We start from the raw sequence: 26,457 nt of genomic DNA, 5'->3' as shown, positions 1-26,457 counted from the left end.
TCGGTGCTACGCACATACTCCTACGAACCGTCTTGGTCAATGTATGTGAATATAAATAAAATCTTTAAATTAATTGGTGTAAAGATATTTATTGGTTTTTAACATTTCGTTGGATTTTGAAGTGATTGCACAATTGAGAATTAATGGCGGTTAATTACACGATAGTTAGTAGCAGTGTTTTGCTTTACCATCCTTTTCGAGTCCATTAACAAAACAATTGCAATTCTCTGGTTGTTTTAGGAATTATTATAAAACCGTTTCGTTTTTGATGAATGTATCAACTCTCTGCTTAGAGGCTCTTTATTTATTCTGCAGTGTCATTAGATGAGAATTCTCCAATCAACCAAAACTGTTTAACAAGACGTCTAAAAACGGAATCCAATTCGTATTTAAGAAAAAACAATTCTACCTTGTTTTAAACGTGTTTTTGTGCCTTTTTAATAGTTATTTGTTCTAATGGCCATTTTTAGACCTGTAGACGAGTATGTGTGAACATGAATAAAGTTTTCACCTATTTTGCCGTTTAGACTTTTCCTTCAATATTCATGACTGGTTGAATAGTTACTTGTCAACCCACAGTTAGGATTTTTTTCATTAGTTAGTTGGCAAGTTAATTTTTTTTCTTAATAACCTACATTTGATTTATATTACGCCTTTGGAAACCATAATTAGTGACCATTAGTGTAACTATAAAACTGAGTAGTAGCTATGATAATAATGTAATGGAACGCAACAATAACAGTAAAAACAACACAATATGTAACATGTTGAACAGAAGAACTGATCGAAACAATTCGGTTGATCAAAAGAATAAGCCAAGATTACTAAATTCAAGTCGTGTCCATTCAGTTAAACTCATCTCAGATTATTGTTGCAGTTGATTCAACCATTATCATTTATTACTAGTAGTGATAGTTATGATAGTAATGTAGTAATATTAATAATTTATAAGTGTTGTTTGTTGATATACCACCTCTGTGTGTGTTTCTCGAAGCACCTGTAAAAGATCAGCGGCTGCTAAATGACGTCATTCTTCAGAAACAAAAGATACTCAAAACATGTGCAGAAAGTTTCGAACATTCGCAGCAATTTGGTGATCAAAATGAATAGCAACCCACAAGATGTAAGAATTCATATGAAAGAAAGGCAACAGTTCATTGACAGCAATTTCCCATTTAACTCTTTGTTTGAAGCTTTTTAATAGCACGCACTCAATTGATCTGTTACACTCGCTAAAATTTTGGTCTAATTTCGGTTTTGGCGTTAATCAAGCTAAAAAACTCACCATACTAACGTAATTCCTTCTTCCCTTATTTTCTGAAACTATGAAACCTTAATGTTGGTAGGAATCTTGGCAAAAGTCAGAAAAGGCAGCCAAACAACAATTTTTCATTAAGATGGCTGAGATGCAATCTTCTTGCATGTAAAAAGAAACCGTTCATACTTCAGAATCATAGATGAAAAGCAAGAAAACATTCAACTTTCATCTGCCAGCAAAAGAGAATACTTGCATCACCAAGTTAGTTTAAGCGTGCATAAACGTCCAAAAATCACCGACTAACGTCGGACAATTTGCCCTCGAACGACTGGCGAGGATTTGGCTTTAGTAGAAGATAGCTAGTTAAACTTATGGAGCTCATCTGATTTGAGTGGCGACAAGAAAAAACGGAGGGGTAGGGGGGCAAAAGTGTGGAGGAGGCGAGTTCATGTGAAGGATGCGGGTATTCAAGCCATCAAAAATAGCTCTTTACACAGTGAATTTCCGCCAACAAAAAACCGAATTTGGATCTCCCAATAAAATTTGGGGCATTGCCATTGTTTGGAGGTAGGAGGGATGTTTGGAGTGGGGGGGGGGGGGGTTGGAGTGGAAAATATACACCAACTAACGTCGAATGAATTGTTCGTGAACGACAGGCGGGGGAAGCTTGAAAAAGTCACTTGAGAAGTTTAGAACAAAAGCGGAAAAATGGTGAAGCAAAAATTTTGCATATATAGGACCAACACGTTTACAATAATTGCTTCAAACTTCGTTCGAGAGCAATTAAACACTATATTCAAGTGCCCTTGACACCATATATTCCCATCAGTTTCGGTAAATCACATATTTAGAGAAAGGTATCGAAGGGGTAATATGAAGCTTAACGTCCTCAGAATTGGATTTATACCTCGTCTCTACAAGAAAAGTCAAAAAATATTGTCTGTCAGACAAAACATCGGTCATATGGAAACTCGCACAGAAAAGACCAACAAGACTATGATTGATGCTCTCAACTTCATTTGAGAGCAATTAAAGGCAACGAAAAATCGATCATATGTAAATTCAAATTTCAGATTAACAACAGAACTTGCAGCATATCCCGGCAGCAGTACCACTGAACACATTTCACCATCCAATTCAATTTTATCGTTGATCCATAGAAAAACCTTACGCCTTTATTATATTGATTGGCAATAACATTTTACGACTCGAAGATGAGTATTGGCGAAGTCCTTTTTTTAATCAATTTTATTGGAGTGATTTTGGAAACGGGAAATGAAACGCGTGAAAAAAATTGGAGTGATTTTGGTGTTGAACAAAACTGAAGAGCGGAGCGAAAAGAGTGGTTTTTGTCCATACCGCTGTTTTTGAGAGCGCGAAAAATTGATGTGTGAAAAAATTTTCTCTAAGCAAGCGAAAATTTTTTGATCACGTGCGGCATTTGAAAGCAGTTTTTGCAACTTATGATGGTTATGAGGTTTGGTTATGATATTGTATTAGTAATAGGCTTGATTTGATAGGAATTGAAGGTTTCAAGTAGTTAACTTGAGTTTATTGCTAATTTGGAGGTTTTTGATCAGTTTTGCTGATTTTCAGACGAAATTTAATGATTTTTTGCCGGTTTTTTGTTTTAATGCTTTAAGTGGGATTTGAACAGAAGTTTCTTACTTAAAGAATGTTCAGGTACCAATTGACTTAAGTTTTCTTGGTATAAATTCATTTTTTTTCCAGAAAAATAGAAAAATTGAGAAATTTTAAACCATTTTTCTTAATTTTTTTGCATTTTCTTTTTTTTATCTTAGACAAGTTTCTTAGCCTATAATAACTTGCTCATTGTTTTGCGAGATTTGCATTGCTCTAGTTGCAAACGAACTTTACTCGGCTTTATGTTTCCTTGTACTGTTAAAAAAAAACTCATTAAGTTTTTCTAGTTTTTTTGTTCAATTTGTTTCTGAATGCAGTTTCTATTCTTCCTCAAATTTTTATGACATTTGTAGGGGTTCAGTATTCACAATAGTTGTTCTAATTGTTCAAGTCATAAGTATGGGCAATTTTCTCCTTCGAGTCGTTTCCGGAATTCTTCCGGCTATGTTTTTTGATTGGCAATAGAAAATTCAACAAAAAAGTCAATGGACGTCCTTTTCGAGAGTGATGTAAGTCACGTGTGACCAGAAATTTAATCACGGGAATGGAAAAACAATTGCTCTCCAATGAGAGTGAAAAATGACGTCATGCACGCAATTCAGTTGAAATTGCATGAACGAATGAACAAAAATAAGATTTGAAGTGATTGGTCGTAACAAAAATCTTGGCGACGAAATAAAAACAAAGCAACACAAGTACTGAAATGCAATCCTAGGGAAATGAATGAAAAACTTAGAACTTAGAACATTGCCAGTCAAAAAGAAACAATCGCGAAAGTTGTAAAACTAAAATAATCAAACTTAACAAAAAAATAATCATTTCTAAACTCTTGAGGCTTTTACCCTGAAAGCCACATTTGATTCATTGTAATGTATCCATTAAACCACGCACAATCCTTGAATCCACGAACAAATAGAGAAAAACGACAAATTCTTAAATAAAATTTAAAACTGCAAAAGTTGAGTTTTTTTTCAAAACTACGTTATTGTCCCTGGAATCTTTCCAGTATCCATCCGAACAACCTGAAAACGTTTCATTGGCTCTTAAAGATCGATGAACTCTGAAAATGACAAAAAATTTCAACAATATGAAAACAATTGCAAAATTTGAAGGAAATGTAGCTATAAATTGTGATATCAATTTCTTCAGAACCATTTCATTGTTTCCAGACGCTATCCAGAACCCAAATGCAAGCCTTAAAGAGTTTAAAGGGCCAATAAATATCGGTGAACTAGGAGCATGACAAAAATTCTCAGAAAATTTTTTTAAAAATTCCAAATTTTATCAAAATTTTGCAAAATCCGTGATGTTAGGATGCTGAACACCTCCCCATTGCGCCTAGCAACTATGCAGTAAAGAATATCAAACCCACAAGGTGGTTAGCTGGCCGCTGAGTCAAGAAATAATGAACAAAAATATTTCCAACAAAACTTTTAACGAATATCAGATTAGGCAAACAGTTCACATGCCATCAATTTTCGTGTCAAAACCATAGATAGAAAGGTATCTTTAGCAGAAAAAAATAATCCTAAAGCTTTCCTTGAGGATTGGTGACCTCAAGGAATGTGCAGCGGTTGTTAAGCTTGAGCACTTTCAGGGTAGAAAGCAAACAAACAGCTGACTCTACTTTTAAAAGAACAACAGTCATTTTCAAACATAATGAAAAATAGCATACACTTCGAAGATAATAATTTTCGATTAAAAACCAAATTCAAAAACTAGACAAATAAATTTTAATCAACATTTACGAACACAGGGGTGCAGCTACGCAGAATCAGTAGCATTATTCTTTGCATTAAACGGGTCAATTAAGTTTCGCATTACCAAACTTTTTGCAAGTTTTGCAGTACTTCTGCCAAACAAAGTGGACCATTTGGTAATTTTACCTGCTCAATTCCATAAAACGTATCTTAATACATGCAAAAAGCGACTTAAAGTCTAATTGGTGTATACAATTAAACAATAGGTTATAGTAAATCTTGCTATTTTGCTTTGCCGTTATTTGCTATTTTAAATTGCGGTTTGATTAGATAACTGCAACTGAGTGTTTTGACTGGTAATTTGTTCAGAAATCTTTCTAGTTCCATAGATGATATATAGTTCAATTCGACAAAATAGGAGAATAAATTTTAAGAAAAAAATTATCGGAAGTTTTGAAAATAATAAAAGGATTCAAAATACACAGTTTATAAGATGCTTCAGCAGGAAAATACAGGAAAGCACCTTTTTTTCACGATCGAAAACGGTTGGTTGCTCCCAAATTGATTCCCATTTATATTGTTAATACTTTCGCAGGTTTCCCCAACACGCAAATATTTATTATCAAAACCTCTTAAAATGGCACTCAAGAGCTTTAATCATTCTGACATGAGAGCGGATTAGATCATGCAAAAACTAAAATAGCCATGCATGACAAATCACTCAAAAAGAAGTCCAATTGGCTAGACGCAATCGTAAGCCGAGGAACTTGAATAATTATTGCCACTTCACTAAAGACCAAAATCAACAGTTAAATAATCTCTTTGCGAGCACACGATTATCGTTTTAATACTTGAACATTGACTATAATGAAGTAAACAATGGGTATTATTTAGGCTACTTCGTAATTTTACCAAAATATGAAACTAAACCGCATATCAATGGAGAATCAATTCTTTTTTAATATAAATTCCACCTTAGCAGCTCCCAACTAATTTTAGTTATGAACTGTAACGCATAAGTTGACCTAAGCCGATAAAAAACTTTAAGACAAACTTGTCGGGTCTGAAAATCTAACCAAAAGCAACCATTTGCAAAACAAAAACGGTACGAGTTCCTTTATAAACATAGCCGGCAGATTGCCGGAATAGCTGCGAAAGAATAGACCTGCGTGCCATATAATAGAGATAGAAACAGATACAGATCTAAATTGAAAAAAAAATCGACGCCGCTCAAAAAAACTAGGTAAAAAACATTCAGCGATAAATTAATAAAGCTTGCTAAAATGCATTCCGCAGAAGCCTCTTATTAGGGACCTTTACTGCACAAATGAGTTCCTTTGACCTTAAACAAATTCAAATTAAACTTAAGTTTTAAAGTGCAAAAGTCATTTTATTGAATGAGGTAAGTCACGTATGATCAAAATCTAATCACGCAAATAACCTAAAAACTTTTGCTAAAGCGAGTGAGAAATGACGTCACGCGCGCAAATGCCGTTAGTGAGAGGAAGAAGTCATTCAGAAAATTTGACTTTTTCAGCTTTGCTGTGTGAACAAATGTAAAACAAACAAATGAATTTTTGTTCAAACACCGTATTCTCACTCTACTTTAAAATTAGAGCGAAAAAATTTCACGCCGCAAAACCACTCGCTTTTTCGCTCCATTTCCTGTTTCGGCGTGACCAAAATCACTACTCCAATTTGACTTCAAAAATCATGAAAATGTGTGAACAGATCTTAAAAAAAAGACAGCGCCCCAATACAATTCAAATTCTTTGAATTGTAAAAAAACCAAGAGCACCGCAATATAGCTACGCTCAGCTGACAGCTTCGCAGCTATAATAAAACATTTGAAGTTTATATTAAATACATGAACACGAAGCTATCCTGTAACTGTCTACTAAAAAGAATTAAATTATTATTGTCAATCCAATACAGGGGGCTAAAACGGAAAAAAAGGAAAACTTAGCAACCTTCAAAATTTGCTCCTTCAAAATTGCTGAGAATATTGGAACAATCTGCACATTGTTACCAGAGTAAACCTTTACAAGAAACCTTTAAAAAAATAATCGCTTAGTTCTATATTTGCGCTCTCTTGATAGTAAGCACGCCAAAACAGTACAACATCAACTATTAGCTATAGGATATTGGACAACATTCAAGGGCAGACCAGTTTGAGAGACATGCTAGGAGTGGCGTGACTTACTCGTTCCAGCAGAGACACTGTCGCTTTCAGAGCTCCTTCCGGTCGGCCAAAAGGGAAACAGTACCTGGGTAAACAACAATCATATCATCATCAAGTTCAAATCTTTAAAATACTCGAATCTTCTAATACTCAGATCTTCAAAATACTTAAATCTTTCTCTTTAGCTCAAAATTAAACTATATTAACTGTAAAACTAATCTGCTGAATAAATCCATTTGATATCTAATAGATTAGCTTAACAGAAGGAGAGCTGAAGAGCTTTTACAATTCAGAGAATTTGAATTGTATTGGGACGCTGAGTTTTTTAAGATTTTTTCACACGTTTTTGAATGACTTTGATCTTTCGAAACGGGATAAACAATTAGAGCCCAGCGGGAATTAAGTTTCAATAGAAGCCCAAAGTGGGCTTTGGTAGTCATTCAAGTGCTAAGAGTGGTGCAGTTAATGGGATGGCCTTAAATTAAGGCTAAAAGGCTATTTTCAGGAGTTTTTGGGCTCAAAAGATGCAATTTTTGCGTGCTTTTTTGAGTTTTTGTTGGATTAGTTTTAGGTTGAAGATTTTAAAAGTTGAGGAAGGTCTTTTGCGAGACAAAATTATTTGTTATGGCCATTTTATGAGCTATATGTTTGTGCAAGTTTTTGCAATTGTTTCAATTTTTAAAAATTTTGTCATTTTTTGAGTTTTTCCAGCCTCATTGGCCAAGGAATCTCCTTTAAGGATTGATAGTAGGGCACTGCATAGTTTCTAGTAACAATGGAATGGTTTTCAACATTTTAATGTCTCGAATTTAAGCAATTTTTTGGTCTGCAATTTCTTTAAGTTTTTCCTAAAATTTTTATCAATTTTTGATATCAGTCCATCCTCAAGTGCCAGAAAACCTATTCCACGGTCTGATGAAAAGTTACTGCATGGTTTTTAGTGTCAATGGAATTGTTTTCAGCAATCCGAATTTTAGAAATTTTTTGATAAAATTTGCAGTTTTTTTAAACTATTTGTCTTTTATTCAATTTTTCTTGCCTCAGTAGCCATGTAACCTCCTCCAGGGTTTGATAGTATTTTATTACATACGTGCTAGTGGGAAATGGAACGGTTTTCAACATTTTAAGAGAACGAATTTCTGAAAATTATTACCTGTCGATCTTTATGAGCCAATGAATTTTTTAATGCTTGACTGGACTTGGGTTGCTGGACAGCTTCTAGAGACACAGAAATGATTCTGAAGATATTAATATTAAAATTTGATTTCATTTTTTAAAAAAATTGTCATTTTTGAGTTAATCGATCTTCAATGAATTCTTTCAGGTCTTGAAGATATAATCCTGGACCGATTTTAGAGGCAAAAATTAGCCTTGAACATATCTTTGAAATAGGTATATTTAACGAGATCAAATTTTGATTTCGGGATAAAAGCTTCAAGAGTTTTAGCAATGAGTATAATTTTGTTTAATTGTTTTAGTTTCTCAACTTTTTGAGATGGTTTTGTTAGTGTTTTGGCTGGCATTGTTCAATTGATCTGCTGGTCAGGTAGAGTACTTCTAAATTTTTCATTCAATTCTTTGAACTTTATTTCAGGACTTGTCATGCTAATTTTTTTAAGATCTGTTCACACATTTTCATGATTTTTGAAGTCAAATTGGAGTAGTGATTTTGGTCACGCCGAAACAGGAAATAGAGCGAAAAAGCGAGTGGTTTTGCGGCGTAAATTGTTTTCGCTCTAATTTTAAAGTAGAGTTAGAAAACGGTGTTTGAACAAAAAATCGCATTCTCGCTAGCAGTTTTTTGTTCACATGGCAATTTCAATTTTATTTTTACCGTTTTTTTTATTTTTCGGATTGGATTTGTTTCTAAAGCGTTTTCTCAATCCACTCGTAGTTCACTCTAGGCCTAGTTTTTTTGTTTGAACCAAATTTCCCTTTCTCCCTTTCTTGCTATTAGTGCTTTCTTCACATGCGGCATTTTGAATTTTTTTATCTAATTTTTTTTAAACGGTTTTCTAATTTACTCATAGTTCATTCTAGGGCTAGTTTTTTGATTAGTCAATGAAAATTCTTTGAATTGTACGCCAGGACTTGTCCTGCTATGTTTTTTGTTGGAACTGGAACCAGAAGAGTTGGAACTCATTTTACCGTTTCAATTTTGGTGAATAGGGAATTAAGTATTAAATAAATAAGTGGCTCTAAATTTAAATCAAGCTGACCAAAATAAGGCTTGCTTGTCGCTGGAGTTATTATACTTCCATAAATTCGTCGCATATTTTTTCAATGTTTGAAGAGGAAAATACCATTAATTACGATGAAACCCCTGAGACAACTTTAATAGTTATTCATGGGATGCTTTACAAAGAGATTGCTCAAAGTGATTTTTGTTTCGCAACTTTCGTTTAACTTGTTGGTCAAATTATGAAGTTTCCGGTAAGTGTATCTTTGAAATTTGTGTTAGAAATTTGATGTGCTTCTGTTAATAGCTTATCAACTCAGAGATCAGAAGCCACGTTCGGTGGAACGAACGGATTCATTCAGCTATATTTCGCTCAAGTGATCCCACTAACACAAGCATGTCAGTCACACCAATAAATCATTACCTGAAATTGGTGACTTGCTTCTCGAGGTACTCTCTCAAAGACTCCTTCAGGTTTTCGAATCTTTCTTTCTCATCCACAGTCACTGTTCCAATTGCGTCTGGTCTATAACAGTTTAAATAAATTGGAATATCTAAAGACAGTAAACGATCAATCATTTAAGGATCATTATTAGTGAAACCCCTCGAGGTAACTTCCAAAAAGCAGCAAAACTTGTCAAGATTACTGACCTAGGCCTAAATTGGGATTGGAACAAAGATAAATAACACCAATTTGTAATAGAGTATTCTTTAAAAACAATGACAAAAATCATCGGAGAGAAATGCAATTTAACAAAATTTTCGTCTGAGAACCGAGCGAGCCAAAAATACAGCAAAAAACTGATACACCAATATGAACACAAATTAATTAACATAGCTGGTAGATTGCCAGAAAATAGCCGCAATAGCTTCTTAGAGCTGCAGTCTCAGTAACAGAAACTGACCAAAAAGAAATTTCTGTCAAACTCTGATGTGTTATATTTTGATTACGAATCCGTACAAGTTTTTGCTACTTCTACTAGCTCCTCTCCAATAAACTTCATTTAGAGTGACCCACATGACCATATCTCTTTGTTCGCGCCACTTCAAACCAGCAACAAGAGCCATCAGGCAGGCAGCAAAAACAACTATTGAAACTGAAAAAAAAACTTAGAATTTGTCAAAACTCAAAAATGGTCAAAATTGAAAAATTTTAGAAGTTAGGACCGAAAATTTATCCAACCCTTCCCCCCGACTTTGGGAAGGTAAAACCTCAGCAACCCGCGGTTATGGCACACGATTAGGGTAACCTCTAAGCTATTCATGGACCTAACGAACGTTATCGCTTCAGAGCCTTAAGTGTGGCTATTAGCAATTATATGCTGCAAAATTGGCATTTTTTGATATTTCCTTAATTATCGTCAAATTTCTTAAATGGTTGATTCTATGATCCTTTAGGTGTTCATGTATGATTGAATGTCAAACAGTTGAGGCATTTACAGTTACGCACGTATCAGCCTTGCTTATGTCAACAAGATCAAATATTGCAGTAATTTGAAATTTACTATATAAATATTGATCTAAATCACTTACCTGATTAACCAATCAGAAACGAGTAACAATGTTATTAACCTTATTGTTTACTTTTACCAAATTGTTTGAATAGTGAACACATATTGTATTTAGAACCAGTAGAAACTGTTACAAAGAGCAGTTGGCTCTCAAAATAGACTAAAATTTGATTCTTCATCACTTTCAGTCCTTTATTCTAATAGCTGAGCTTTCTTAGGAGAAGTTATTAATAATACTAGCTATTGGCTGAAACCTTACCAAATTCCGCACGAGATTGAACATAGACTATCACTAAGGACTTCAATTAAAATTAAATGTACAGTCCTTTAACACGTCCGAGCGATCAACTGTTTGTACAAAATTATTAGTCAATCAAACCCAGTGAAGAACCAGGCCGGCGTAAAGATCGAGAAACAGGCTGTGAAATTTCGGTTTTACTGAGATTCATAAGCAGCCGCAACACTCTTGAAATAAAGTCAAGAAAAGTCAGTTTCGGAGTCAGCAAGTCATTTTTGAGAGCAAGGTAAATCAAACGTGATCGAAAATTTAATCATGCAAAAGAACAAAAAAACTCGCTCCAATAAGAGTGAAAATGACGTCACGCACGCAGTTGAAATTGCATGAATGAATGAACAAAAAGCAGATTTGAAGTGATTCTGACGACTTATGATTGTAACAAAAATGTTGAGAATAAAATAAAAAACCAAGACAGGGCCAAAAATAGCTTCAGCTATCGCTGTGCTGCTAGTGAAAGATAAGATCAATGAACACAGCAGAAATCGCAATAAGAGTCCTTTAAAAGGAAGTTCAATATAGCTGGTAGAATGCCAGAAAAAATCAGCAATTACTAGTATACCATAGCCAGCAGATTGCGAAATAATGGACCTGCGTGTCGTATAAGAGATAAATAGATAAAATTCTAAATTAAAAAAATTCGACGCCTCACAAAAAGCAATTTGAAAAGCATTCCGGGATGAATCAATGAAGATTCATTGCGAAGAATTGCGACTAAAATTCAATGCGAAGAAGCCTTTTCATTAGGGACATTTGACATATTCCTTGACCTTATTATACATTCCTTTGACCTTAAGCAAACTGAACATGAAATTTAAAGTGAAAAAGGCATTTTATTCGAGGTAAGCCTCACATGATCAAAATCTAATCGGGTAAATGACTTAAAAACGGTGTCTAAAGAGAGTGAGAAATGACGTTACGCGCGCAAAAACCGTTAGAGAGAGGAAGAAGTTAATCAGAAAAATTCTTTTTCAGCTTTGCTGTGAGAACAAATGTAAAACGAAAGAGAGCGTCAGACGACGAAACAAAAAACATAGCCCGAAGAATTCCGGAAACGACTCGAAGAGTCATCTCCGTTAAAGAATAAACTTTTAAGTCAACTGGTTCCTGCTAAAATGACTACTAAAAAACAATTCAGTCAAAATGAATATGGCCAATAAAAAACAAGCTACATTTTTTTTCACGCAATTGAAAACATCGAAGTACGCGAGCAGCAAAAAACCAGCCATGATAGGCTTCCAAAATTTAGTTAGGAAGAAAAGGCTGAACATTGCAAGAAATGGCCATAAAATGTTTATATTTATCAACTTCCGTAAGTTGTCTCAATCGGAACACAATTTTACAATATAAAACAGCAATCAATTGGAAACTAAATGAACTGTGTTGCTGTAACTCTAAGCTTAAGTTGTCACTTTAAATCACAATAAACGATAAATACAAATGTCCAAAAAAATAATCAAATCAAAATTAATCATGAAAAAGACTTAAGAGACCGAACAATATTCAAAAGCAAAAAATTCGTATGTTAACAAGCTCTGAGAGTATTTGCAGAGAAAGAGTGTTGTTCAAAATATGCAAAAAGTGAAGCTAGCAAAACCTCATTGCCATATGTTAAACAAAATCAATTGCAAACAAAAACTTTACAATTGAAAGGGAAAAGACAAAAATGATTAGTTCATATCGATAATTTTCAATTTAATAGAATGAATTGCGAATATAACTGTAGGTCTTAGGAGATTGTTAGAAAGAAACATGCTAGCATATGGAGAAGACTTACATTGTGAAAAAGATTTAAAAATATTAATTCGCAATTTCTGGAAAAAAATTCAAAATTGGAAAACTAAATTAAAAATTTTAAAAAGTGAAGTAAAAAACAATTGACTTTTTTTGTTATTAAGCAATCGCGGTTTAAGAACATTCCATAGCTATCTTTCTGTCTCAGTAAGAAGTGAAAACAGCTTAATTGCGAAACAGTTAAACAATTTGTAGAAAAAAGTCCAAGATATGGTAAAAATTTTAACTAAATTTTAAAGAGTTATCGCCAGAAAAAAATCAATCAACAAAAAAACGAGACCAAAAACAATGATGGTGCACCACAAGACTTTATCTTTATGGTAAGTGAACTCACAAAACTTTGACAAAAACCTCCAAAATCGGATAAGTAAGTGTACAATTTTATAAAACAAAAACACTTCACGTCAAAAAGAGGCATCCAACTCAGGAAATATCAAAAAGACGTTGAAATATTTACTAATTTGTTTTATACGCTCAGAGAGCCACAAATCCAGAAATTAACGACAAAAAACCAATAAATTGATTAAAAATGAGAAATATGGGCCAATTTTGCACTTGAAACGCGTCATTAAGCTCTCAGAAACATTGTGGCACCTATTCCAGATTGTTGAATAATCATGCGTCATCGATAAAATTCACTTCTACAAAAAACCAAGTTACCATTTAAAAAAATGGGCCAAATGGACGAAAACACGGCTAACAACTGTCATCTATATGCGCCAACAGCTCAAAAACTCTTTTCCACTGAGCGCAGCGCAAGAACAAAAAACTCAATTCTCTCGCTCAGAAAAAATAGTTTACACGGCAATTTTTGCTCACTTTCGCTTCTAGGTCAAAACATCGCCTAAACGAATAGTACTTCCGGTAAAAAAAAGACTCAAGAAAACTAATACTCTTGGAGTCGTAAAAACCAAGAGCACCGCAATATAGCTCTGCTCAGCTTACAACTTCGCAGCTATAAAAAGATAAAGAAAAATGTGTTTCTTATAATTTGCTGTAATATCTTAACTTGCTTTAAAACAGTTTGCTTTATTGATGAATTGTTTCTAAAAGTTGCCCAGAAATAATCGTCAATTACATTAAAATAATATCAGTTGGTTAGACACCATCTAAAGCACGCAAAACTCTTTTGGGAGAGACGAAAAACGATGCCTATTTATCAATTATTTACGAGAATAAATAAAAACTCACTCAAGCAAGATTGAAGAATGACACCACGCTAACAACTCATTCCAAAAATTGCGTGCGCGAATGAACAAGATTTGATTTGGATTGTACATGACGTCAGAAGTGAGACATGACGTTTTCGACAAGAAAAAAATTGAGAGACGTCTAATATCCCCTTCAACTATCGCAGCTAATAAAGAACTATAATTCAGATATAACTTTTGCTTTAAAGTCATTGAAAACATGGGAAAATACGAGCATTTGATTGTTACCGATGTCATATTGAATAGCTTAAAACTAATCAAGGCACAGCAAAAGAAAGAAAAAAAATGATAGCGAACTCAACCCGGGTGGGAGGAGCTTTAAATTATGTTTGAAAATCCATAGAATCTATGTTTGAGAATCATCAGTAAGTTTGGAAGTAAGAGCAAACACGGCAGCATGTACTAATACAACCGCGATTAATTCCAGTGATCCCAATTCGGATTTAAACAGGCATAGGAAAGAAAAACATCCCCGGGAGATTGTCGGAAAATATTCACCGTTGATTCCCATAACCAAGATTGGGATTGAAAGAAGAGAAAAAAAACAAAGGAAGAAATGATTTTTGTACACACACAATATTAAAGTGCTAACTATTTTGATGTCATTATGGAGCTGAACATACGCCTGTTTCGCAGTGAGACAACACAGGGGCTATTGTCAATACCAATAAGCATTAGAGATGGTAACTAAGACTTATAAGAACAAAGTTCGAGTAACGGGCATCTGTAACTGGCCTCTATGGCTTAATCAAGTTTCCACTTCTGATTTAATTTTTCGATACTGTCAAGTCCAGAAAACAGTCCAAAGAATTGAATAAAAACTTAGAACTATAGTACATGACCAGAAGATTGAACAACGCCAGCCAAAGAGGAAAATCTCGAAATAAAAAATTGTGATAGTAAAATCAAAACTAAACTACTAAAATACCATAGTTATGATACTAAAATAAAAAAAAACAAATAAAATAATCATTGCGAAATCACTTGAAGCTTTTACCGTACATACCCATTTTGATCCAATTAAACATACCCATTACCCCAAGCACAGGCATTGGCCAAATTGAAAATTGCAAAATTTATGGATTTTCTTAACTTCGCAATAAAAAATTTAAAAAATCACTTTTTCTGAAATCTGTGCAGTAACTTATCTGCATGACGTAAATAAGTTTTATTGGCCATTGGCATGTAACGATTGATAAACATAGAAAATGAATAAGAATATCAAAAAATTTGAAAACAATTGCAAATTTTAATGAAATGCTGCTAAATTTTAGATATTAGTTTCTTCAGAACATTTTCACTCTCTCCAAAGGCTATTCATTAACTCAATTCCAAGCCTTAAAAGGATGCATTGAGTCACAACGATCGATGAGCTAGGAACATGGCAAAAATTTTCAGAAATAATGGAAAATTAAAAAACTTACAAGGAATTGCCAAAATTTGTGATACTAAAAAGTTGAGAACTATTTCATTGTCTCTAGCAATTATGCAAAAAAACTAGGAAACCATAGAGGCGTTTACCTGACAACTGAGACAAGAAGAAATGAAAAAGACAATTTTAGGAAGTTCAAAAAGTTGTTAAAATTCATGCCATTAAAATGTTGAAAACAGACTCGATTACCATTAGAAACTATGCAGTAACATAATATCAAACTCTAAAGGAGGTTCCTTGACCCCTGGGGCTAGCAAAATTGAATAATGACAATAATTATCAAAAAAGAATTGAACACAAAACAAGTTTTAACAAAAAATTGCAGAAATTCGTGATGTTAAAATGTTGAAAACCATTCCATTACCACAAGAAGCTATGCAATAACCTTTTGTCAAAACCTAGAGGACGTTCCTTGGCACGTAATCTGAAAAAAACTAAAAAAATAACAAGAATTTTCAAAAAAAACTTACTTGAAATTTTAAAACTTGAAAAAAATTGTAAATTTGTGTTTTATGTTTGGAGTACCAAAACATAGAGCTCAAGAAATGGTTATAAATTATCTTTTGCAAAAGACCTTTATCAACTGTTACAAACCTCAATTTAAGACTAGTCAAACAGAAAATAACATTTTGGGCTCAAAAAATCCCTACAATGACCCTTTAACCTTGAATTACGTCCTTCCCAGTAGCTTCACCACTGTAAGCACTAGAAGGACTACTAAACGCGGCTAAGATTATCTGATGAAACTTGATGCCCGCGGAGCTTTACCTGGTTATCCAGTTTTGAAAGCTCAAAGTCATGAGAAAAGGTGTGAAAATATCTTACAAAAAAAGACAGACAGAGCACCAATACAATCCAATTCTTGGATTGTAAAAAAGCGGCTCTATAATAGCCGGCTGAGAAGCTGAGGCGGCTATTAACTACATAAACCTTCACAGTTCATATGAAAAAAAAATCAAAATACGTCTAATTTTAATCGGAACTGATAGTTACTACCAATTATAGTAATAAAAGTAACAATAATAATAATCAGCATATAAAACCTTTAGAAGACAAAAAAGTCGAAATTTCAAAAAAGTTTGGGCAAAAATTTTAAGAAATATCAGGCTGACAATTTCTTCAAAAAATCTAAAAACCTCAAAACTTCAGTAAACAATACCCTTCATTTTTGTTTTCAAAACATAAACCGACTGAAGCAGGAGAAATTGCTCTCGAACGACAGGCGGAGCAATATAATGCAGAGGGGACTGTAGCCTTTATATATTTTTACGGAAAATTATAAGAGGGATTCGCACACCCGACCTTTGTTGTAATAGACTGAAGCACTGATAATAAAAACGGCCAAGTAAAAGATTTGCTCAAACAGAGCACATGTTTACAATGAGAGCAATTAATAATACTAACAAACTGCTTTAGGAAAGCCACTTCATATCTTAGGGAAATATTTTAATTAGCCTAGGGAAATCATTCTCACAACTACATCTCTCTTTCTCACTCTTGAAAATGCGGCATTGAACGTACAACCACTTTTTTATCTATCTGCTCCTCAATTTTATTCAACAATTCGATAGAAAAAATCAGTTTTCACATACAGCATTTACTGTATAAAATACACCGCACCAAAACTGTCGATCAAAACAGACACACCACCAACATTAAGTGTTTCAAATAGGAGCACGATAGGAACCGGCAGAGCAGATGGCGGGGCTATGGAAACTATGAATGCCCCTTAATTATGAAAATTATAAATGAACAGACTTGCAGTGAACTTCGGAAACGATTCAAAAAATACTCAAAAAATTTCGAAAACAGAAAAATACAACTCATATTACCGCACGTGATCAAAAACAACTACCGGGCAACCAAATAAATTTCAACTGCCATTTTCACTCTACTCTAATGTCAGAACAAAAACACTTCCCCGCCGCAAAAAAAATCCGTTCCACGTAGAAAGCTACTTTTCGAAAACGTTCGTAGTACGCAAATTTGACTGCCGCTTCTAGGAGTGCCGCGTCATGACACGAAACTTTTTAATTTTCAAAATAAACGAAACCTTTTGGAAGCTAGATGAATAACAAATCCTATGCCGTACAAACTAGAACGATTGATATGAAGCAACAGCAGTTCTAGGAAAAACAACCAATACTTAAAATTCTTTGTAAAAATTGTTTTAAAGGTTTACTCGATTTCGAAGCAACAATGAAACCAAGAATTTGAATTTTTCGATAGCCTCGAGTTCGAAAGCCTTGCCAAAAATGGAAAACATACCCGGCAGATTGCCGGAAAATAGCCGCCGTTGATTCCAATAAGCAAGATTGGGATTGAAATAACAGAAGATATTGAAAAAAAAAAGATTTTTGTACAAAAACATTTTTTAAGTCCGATTTATTTTGATGGCATTTCGTAGTTGAACATTCTTCTGTTTCTTAGAGAGAGGCTACAGGGGCTACAATCAAAAACAATAAGCATTAGAGATGGTAAATAAGACTTATAGGAACGACGTTCAAATAGCGGGCATCTAAAATTGGGCTTTATGGGTTTATCCCGTTTCTATTTCTGACATCCATTTTTGTACTAACTCTGTTCATTTTGAATTGCTTTGCTGAGCAACTGATGTTCAAAATCACTTTTAGCAGAATGAGAGAAACTAGCCTAGAGAAGTCAAAAAGATTTCACGAAAAGGCGGCAAAATGAGGTAAAGCGAAACATTTTTTTATTCGACGAAGTAAAAAAAAAATAGGAGCGCTATAATAGCCGGCTGAGAAGATGAGGGCGGCTATTAATAACAACCGTAATGATCATTACTTGGAAACCTAGGGGTTATTGATGACATCTATCCAGTTTCATAATCAAAATTTTTGATAAAAAAACGCCTTGTTTCCAAAAAATGCTAGTAAATAGACGGCAATATTCGTCAGACTTTTACTATAATAAAGCCATTTTTTCTAAATAAAATAACAGCCCAATTGTATAATTTGTTTAAAAGTTCCATCGCAAAGAATAACTCTGATTTTTTGGCGTAATATTAGGAAATTTTTTTTGTTTTAAAAATAACAATTCTTTGTTCTTATCGAGTTGTCAATTCGTTGCCTAATCGAGTTGTCAATTCTTTGCCTAATCGAGTTGTCGCCTAATATCCAATCACTCGAGTGAACTGTTTAAGAGATGACAAGTCCAAGCGGAACTCCGATAGCAGGAGACTCCGACAACTCCGACAACTCATTCCAAAAATTGCGTGCGCGAATGAACAAGATTTGATTTGGATTGTACATGACGTCAGAAGTGAGACATGACGTTTTCGACAAGAAAAAAATTGAGAGACGTCTAATATCCCCTTCAACTATCGCAGCTAATAAAGAACTATAATTCAGATATAACTTTTGCTTTAAAGTCATTGAAAACATGGGAAAATACGAGCATTTGATTGTTACCGATGTCATATTGAATAGCTTAAAACTAATCAAGGCACAGCAAAAGAAAGAAAAAAAATGATAGCGAACTCAACCCGGGTGGGAGGAGCTTTAAATTATGTTTGAAAATCCATAGAATCTATGTTTGAGAATCATCAGTAAGTTTGGAAGTAAGAGCAAACACGGCAGCATGTACTAATACAACCGCGATTAATTCCAGTGATCCCAATTCGGATTTAAACAGGCATAGGAAAGAAAAACATCCCCGGGAGATTGTCGGAAAATATTCACCGTTGATTCCCATAACCAAGATTGGGATTGAAAGAAGAGAAAAAAAACAAAGGAAGAAATGATTTTTGTACACAAACAATATTAAAGTGCTAACTATTTTGATGTCATTATGGAGCTGAACATACGCCTGTTTCGCAGTGAGACAACACAGGGGCTATTGTCAATACCAATAAGCATTAGAGATGGTAACTAAGACTTATAAAAACAAAGTTCGAGTAACGGGCATCTGTAACTGGCCTCTATGGCTTAATCAAGTTTCCACTTCTGATTTAATTTTTCGATACTGTCAAGTCCAGAAAACAGTCCAAAGAATTGAATAAAAACTTAGAACTATAGTACATGACCAGAAGATTGAACAACGCCAGCCAAAGAGGAAAATCTCGAAATAAAAAATTGTGATAGTAAAATCAAAACTAAACTACTAAAATACCATAGTTATGATACTAAAATAAAAAAACAAATAAAATAATCATTGCGAAATCACTTGAAGCTTTTACCGTACATACCCATTTTGATCCAATTAAACATACCCATTACCCCAAGCACAGGCATTGGCCAAATTGAAAATTGCAAAATTTATGGATTTTCTTAACTTCGCAATAAAAAATTTAAAAAATCACTTTTTCTGAAATCTGTGCAGTAACTTATCTGCATGACGTAAATAAGTTTTATTGGCCATTGGCATGTAACGATTGATAAACATAGAAAATGAATAAGAATATCAAAAAATTTGAAAACAATTGCAAATTTTAATGAAATGCTGCTAAATTTTAGATATTAGTTTCTTCAGAACATTTTCACTCTCTCCAAAGGCTATTCATTAACTCAATTCCAAGCCTTAAAAGGATGCATTGAGTCACAACGATCGATGAGCTAGGAACATGGCAAAAATTTTCAGAAATAATGGAAAATTAAAAAACTTACAAGGAATTGCCAAAATTTGTGATACTAAAAAGTTGAGAACTATTTCATTGTCTCTAGCAATTATGCAAAAAAACTAGGAAACCATAGAGGCGTTTACCTGACAACTGAGACAAGAAGAAATGAAAAAGACAATTTTAGGAAGTTCAAAAAGTTGTTAAAATTCATGCCATTAAAATGTTGAAAACAGACTCGATTACCATTAGAAACTATGCAGTAACATAATATCAAACTCTAAAGGAGGTTCCTTGACCCCTGGGGCTAGCAAAATTGAATAATGACAATAATTATCAAAAAAGAATTGAACACAAAACAAGTTTTAACAAAAAATTGCAGAAATTCGTGATGTTAAAATGTTGAAAACCATTCCATTACCACAAGAAGCTATGCAATAACCTTTTGTCAAAACCTAGAGGACGTTCCTTGGCACGTAATCTGAAAAAAACTAAAAAAATAACAAGAATTTTCAAAAAAAACTTACTTGAAATTTTAAAACTTGAAAAAAATTGTAAATTTGTGTTTTATGTTTGGAGTACCAAAACATAGAGCTCAAGAAATGGTTATAAATTATCTTTTGCAAAAGACCTTTATCAACTGTTACAAACCTCAATTTAAGACTAGTCAAACAGAAAATAACATTTTGGGCTCAAAAAATCCCTACAATGACCCTTTAACCTTGAATTACGTCCTTCCCAGTAGCTTCACCACTGTAAGCACTAGAAGGACTACTAAACGCGGCTAAGATTATCTGATGAAACTTGATGCCCGCGGAGCTTTACCTGGTTATCCAGTTTTGAAAGCTCAAAGTCATGAGAAAAGGTGTGAAAATATCTTACAAAAAAAGACAGACAGAGCACCAATACAATCCAATTCTTGGATTGTAAAAAAGCGGCTCTATAATAGCCGGCTGAGAAGCTGAGGCGGCTATTAACTACATAAACTTTCACAGTTCATATGAAAAAAAAATCAAAATACGTCTAATTTTAATCGGAACTGATAGTTACTACCAATTATAGTAATAAAAGTAACAATAATAATAATCAGCATATAAAACCTTTAGAAGACAAAAAAGTCGAAATTTCAAAAAAGTTTGGGCAAAAATTTTAAGAAATATCAGGCTGACAATTTCTTCAAAAAATCTAAAAACCTCAAAACTTCAGTAAACAATACCCTTCATTTTTGTTTTCAAAACATAAACCGACTGAAGCAGGAGAAATTGCTCTCGAACGACAGGCGGAGCAATATAATGCAGAGGGGACTGTAGCCTTTATATATTTTTACGGAAAATTATAAGAGGGATTCGCACACCCGACCTTTGTTGTAATAGACTGAAGCACTGATAATAAAAACGGCCAAGTAAAAGATTTGCTCAAACAGAGCACATGTTTACAATGAGAGCAATTAATAATACTAACAAACTGCTTTAGGAAAGCCACTTCATATCTTAGGGAAATATTTTAATTAGCCTAGGGAAATCATTCTCACAACTACATCTCTCTTTCTCACTCTTGAAAATGCGGCATTGAACGTACAACCACTTTTTTATCTATCTGCTCCTCAATTTTATTCAACAATTCGATAGAAAAAATCAGTTTTCACATACAGCATTTACTGTATAAAATACACCGCACCAAAACTGTCGATCAAAACAGACACACCACCAACATTAAGTGTTTCAAATAGGAGCACGATAGGAACCGGCAGAGCAGATGGCGGGGCTATGGAAACTATGAATGCCCCTTAATTATGAAAATTATAAATGAACAGACTTGCAGTGAACTTCGGAAACGATTCAAAAAATACTCAAAAAATTTCGAAAACAGAAAAATACAACTCATATTACCGCACGTGATCAAAAACAACTACCGGGCAACCAAATAAATTTCAACTGCCATTTTCACTCTACTCTAATGTCAGAACAAAAACACTTCCCCGCCGCAAAAAAAATCCGTTCCACGTAGAAAGCTACTTTTCGAAAACGTTCGTAGTACGCAAATTTGACTGCCGCTTCTAGGAGTGCCGCGTCATGACACGAAACTTTTTAATTTTCAAAATAAACGAAACCTTTTGGAAGCTAGATGAATAACAAATCCTATGCCGTACAAACTAGAACGATTGATATGAAGCAACAGCAGTTCTAGGAAAAACAACCAATACTTAAAATTCTTTGTAAAAATTGTTTTAAAGGTTTACTCGATTTCGAAGCAACAATGAAACCAAGAATTTGAATTTTTCGATAGCCTCGAGTTCGAAAGCCTTGCCAAAAATGGAAAACATACCCGGCAGATTGCCGGAAAATAGCCGCCGTTGATTCCAATAAGCAAGATTGGGATTGAAATAACAGAAGATATTGAAAAAAAAAAGATTTTTGTACAAAAACATTTTTTAAGTCCGATTTATTTTGATGGCATTTCGTAGTTGAACATTCTTCTGTTTCTTAGAGAGAGGCTACAGGGGCTACAATCAAAAACAATAAGCATTAGAGATGGTAAATAAGACTTATAGGAACGACGTTCAAATAGCGGGCATCTAAAATTGGGCTTTATGGGTTTATCCCGTTTCTATTTCTGACATCCATTTTTGTACTAACTCTGTTCATTTTGAATTGCTTTGCTGAGCAACTGATGTTCAAAATCACTTTTAGCAGAATGAGAGAAACTAGCCTAGAGAAGTCAAAAAGATTTCACGAAAAGGCGGCAAAATGAGGTAAAGCGAAACATTTTTTTATTCGACGAAGTAAAAAAAAAATAGGAGCGCTATAATAGCCGGCTGAGAAGATGAGGGCGGCTATTAATAACAACCGTAATGATCATTACTTGGAAACCTAGGGGTTATTGATGACATCTATCCAGTTTCATAATCAAAATTTTTGATAAAAAAACGCCTTGTTTCCAAAAAATGCTAGTAAATAGACGGCAATATTCGTCAGACTTTTACTATAATAAAGCCATTTTTTCTAAATAAAATAACAGCCCAATTGTATAATTTGTTTAAAAGTTCCATCGCAAAGAATAACTCTGATTTTTTGGCGTAATATTAGGAAATTTTTTTTGTTTTAAAAATAACAATTCTTTGTTCTTATCGAGTTGTCAATTCGTTGCCTAATCGAGTTGTCAATTCTTTGCCTAATCGAGTTGTCGCCTAATATCCAATCACTCGAGTGAACTGTTTAAGAGATGACAAGTCCAAGCGGAACTCCGATAGCAGGAGCAACGAATAGCATTTCCCCGTTTCATTTTTGATGTATAGCATTCAGCTCAGTTGGTATCATGACAAATCCAACTTTTTTCTCTTACCTGTTCCCATGTATGTGAGAAGCACAGAACGCGAATGAGTAGTGAATGAGGGTGGGATCCACCAAATATCCAACTCGTGCCTTGTCCATGATGTCCTGAAGATAGCACAGGTGTCTGTGACATCCACGCACTCCATACCTGGCACAGTACTCGTCCAGCAGGAACACTTGCGCAGGTGAAAGCCAACCCTGAATTATTCAAACAATAACGCCAACTTTTTTCCAATTCTCCCATGGGTTACCTGTCGAGGTTGAAACGGATCAGTGTTGCAGCCTCCAACAAAATTGCTATGACTATTTATGAAATTATTGCAGTTGACTAACTAAAACTTATCCTACTGGACCTTACGATATCGAATTGCGTAAACTAACTACACTTAGAAGCGAGCACACTCTGGATTGGCAAAACTGAAAATGAAAGAACAACACTTTTTTCACTTAGTAAAAATTTAGTCGGTAATCATTGATCCAAAAAAAATTAAAGCATTAATGAAGCAGTACGGGTTCAAAGTTTGATAATTTTTTGAATGCAAGCGAGGCTGGAGAAAAAATTTACCCTCTTAAATACGCAATGGCTAAATATGGTTCACTGACTATTTCAAATTTGACTGATTGCTTTTCCTGGTGACAAAATTTAACAACAGTATGTTGCTGTAATACTAAAATCAATTTCCTGACTCAGCTTTCGAGAATATAGCGAGCCAATCGAGAGCTGTTTTTATTAAGAAAAATACGTATTCAATTACACCATTTCAATGCTATTGTAAATTTTGTATGAAGGCGCAAAAATGCATCGTATAGTCCTATGACAAGAGACTTTTAACATAATGCCACAAGGTGTCAGTTCGATAAAGGGCTCTTTCATATCATATTCACAGTCACGACAACAATGCCAAACCATTTATTTAGAATCCAAATCTACACATAATCAATACTACGTCAAAGCTATCATAGGAATGAACTAGATATATCTCTGACTGAGGTCTATCAAAGAAAGTTGAATTCGTCGCGTTTTTCACATGACAAAGCATTGATAATACTTGTAGTAATGAGACGCCCGAAAGTAATGAGTTGGCCTGAGACACCCCAATTCCATATCTCGTGGTTCTGATTAACTTTTCTTTTCACAAAGGTGTTTTCCTAAAAGAATTTTTGAACCTAGGTCCCGAAAGGGTTTTCACAAGCAAGATTTTGGCAATCTTCCTTATTTTTCCACGTTCTTTTTAAAACTTTGTGCAGCAAGGAATTAATTCTTTCTTGGCCAAAAGTGTTAGTAAAAGGAAATTCAAAAAATATCAAGATCTAGCTATTGTTGTTAGCTAGTGTCAAATTACTCTGTATCGGGCTGGAATCAAGTTCTACCAACAAATGTTCGCGTTTTCAGTTCCTGGCAAGATATTTCAAATTTTGCAACAAATGTCAAGTTCAGGCATTGCTTATCGGGGTGTATCAAGTTTCAATTCACTGGGTTTTAATTTCATCAATTGGAAAATTCTCTCGTTTCCGTATTACTATCCTACAACTAACTCACCAGACTCGAATAGGAATCGCTGAGTCTATAGTTGAGTGTAAGAGTCTGTAGCTTTTTGAACATGTTGTGGTGGTCAATAGTCTCCACACTGGCATTGATGAACTGTGTGAATTTAGCACTGTCTGTCGATTTGATCTGCTGCGATTTCACCCTAAAAATATGTTTGTCAGATAACAGGTACAGTTTAGTTTCACTTTAACTTAGTTACCTTAAGTAATAGAAGTCAGTATAAGAATTAGGGTCATTTTCAGTTAATCCGGTTCTGTCAGCTTCCCATCAACTTCAATACAACAGCTTATGAGTTGATTTCGCGTTATCAAGATCTATCCAGTTGAAACGAAGAGAAATTTTAATAAATCTAGTGACACGCAGAAAGATTGATATTAACAAAAGCCTTGACCGACTAACGACGAATTGCTCTCCGACTAGCGAGGCAAATAATTTACATGGGTTACACGCGAGAAAAATTTTTATGATGCAACAATTTTTGACTTCGGAGGACGAGTGAGTCGTGCCGCGGACATTAACCACTAGACAACGTCTATGTAGGCTAATCTTTCACAATCGGTTATAGTGTAGCAACAGACTTAATTACTAAATGCACGCAATTGAAATCACTCACAAAAAAATCAAAAAAGTCAAGCGCGAAAATTTCAATCAAGTACAATCGAAAGAATGTTCGGAGAAACGCTCAAACTAAAATTTTGCATAAAAAAGACACGTACGTTTACAATTATTGGTTCAAATTTCGTTCGAGAGCAATTTAAAAAAGAAATGGTAAAACTCATTAAAAAATTTATATTCACAAAACTTAAATTAATAAAAATTTTAAATGGATTTTTAAACTAAAAAAGCATCGACACAAAAATATGACAATAAGATATAATCTAGATAAAACACGATGCCACAGTATATTCTATTCCACTTAAATCTTGCGTCCAACTATTCCACTTAAATCTTGCGTGCATTAACAACGCCTTGTTAGCCGAAATGTGCGATAAACTTATTATTATAAGTGACGAACGTCACTTCGCACTCGAACAGATTTTTAACAAGTCATGTCGCCTCACTGTGACTACATGCAAGGCGAAGAAGGTTACCTTGATATTACTAATTCAAATAAGTCATCCAGCGTAGAATGCAGAAAATGCATCCAAACACAATTGTTCTTTTAAAACAACTAGATCTTTCAAAGATACAACTAAAACTTCAGGAATACAAGGTGCTAACAAAAAAACAAGTTGAAACAGAAAACTGCTCAGGAAACCGCCCACGGACCAAATCTAAACACTGCTATAACTGTCCAAGAAAGGCGAAGACCAACAGTGAATTCAAAGAACAGTCTTCCCTCATATATTGAAAATGCATGAAATCTATTCATGGACGAAAATAACGAAATTATAAAAAAAAACAAAAAAGCAATATAGAGGCCTCTCGCCAAATTCTTCATTGAATTAAAAATGATAAAACATATTTAATGGTGTTTTTTTTTTCGTAGGAAGGACCAGAAAAAATCACAAAGATTCACTACCAAAAAAATTACACAAACGATCAAAAAAAAAGGATAAACGATGTAACTACTGTCCAAAAAAACTACTTGCAGTAAAAATGAGCATATACAATCTGTGGCGTTAGAGCAAAAGCTTTGTTCTTTTTTCTCATAAAAAATTCCCTAATCCAAGCAAAGAACAGTATGAAAGAAACAGTATTCACAATCCTCAATTATTGATCACTAAAGAAGTCCATTAAGTCTGAAAAAAAATTTTTGTTAACCTCTGTCTGAAAGAAATCAAAACGAAATAC

At 34.1% G+C, this 26,457-nt stretch overlaps 1 protein-coding gene across 4 annotated transcripts in view; it reads right to left on the bottom strand.

Moving 5' to 3' along the window:
• LOC142350566 (calcium-dependent secretion activator 2-like) overlaps positions 1–26,457 on the bottom strand; it is a 240,494-nt gene that overhangs the window by 187,186 nt on the left and 26,851 nt on the right. For 2 of the 4 annotated variants that reach the window (XM_075402416.1, XM_075402417.1), the window contains exons 16-20: positions 24,655–24,805; positions 23,125–23,312; positions 9,388–9,489; positions 6,806–6,869; positions 974–997 (exon numbers count right to left, since the gene is read on the bottom strand). In XM_075402416.1, coding sequence (XP_075258531.1) covers positions 974–997; positions 6,806–6,869; positions 9,388–9,489; positions 23,125–23,312; positions 24,655–24,805 — 529 coding nt within the window. The remainder of the gene's footprint in view (positions 1–973; positions 998–6,805; positions 6,870–9,387; positions 9,490–23,124; positions 23,313–24,654; positions 24,806–26,457) is intronic. The other 2 variants (XM_075402419.1, XM_075402420.1) reach the window with 1 other exon arrangement.

The sequence above is a fragment of the Convolutriloba macropyga genome, chromosome 12, assembly GCF_964194025.1.
Source record: "Convolutriloba macropyga chromosome 12, txConMacr16.3, whole genome shotgun sequence".
In the NCBI taxonomy this organism is placed as follows: domain Eukaryota; kingdom Metazoa; phylum Xenacoelomorpha; order Acoela; family Convolutidae; genus Convolutriloba; species Convolutriloba macropyga.
This window is presented reverse-complemented; position numbering and strand designations above follow the sequence as displayed.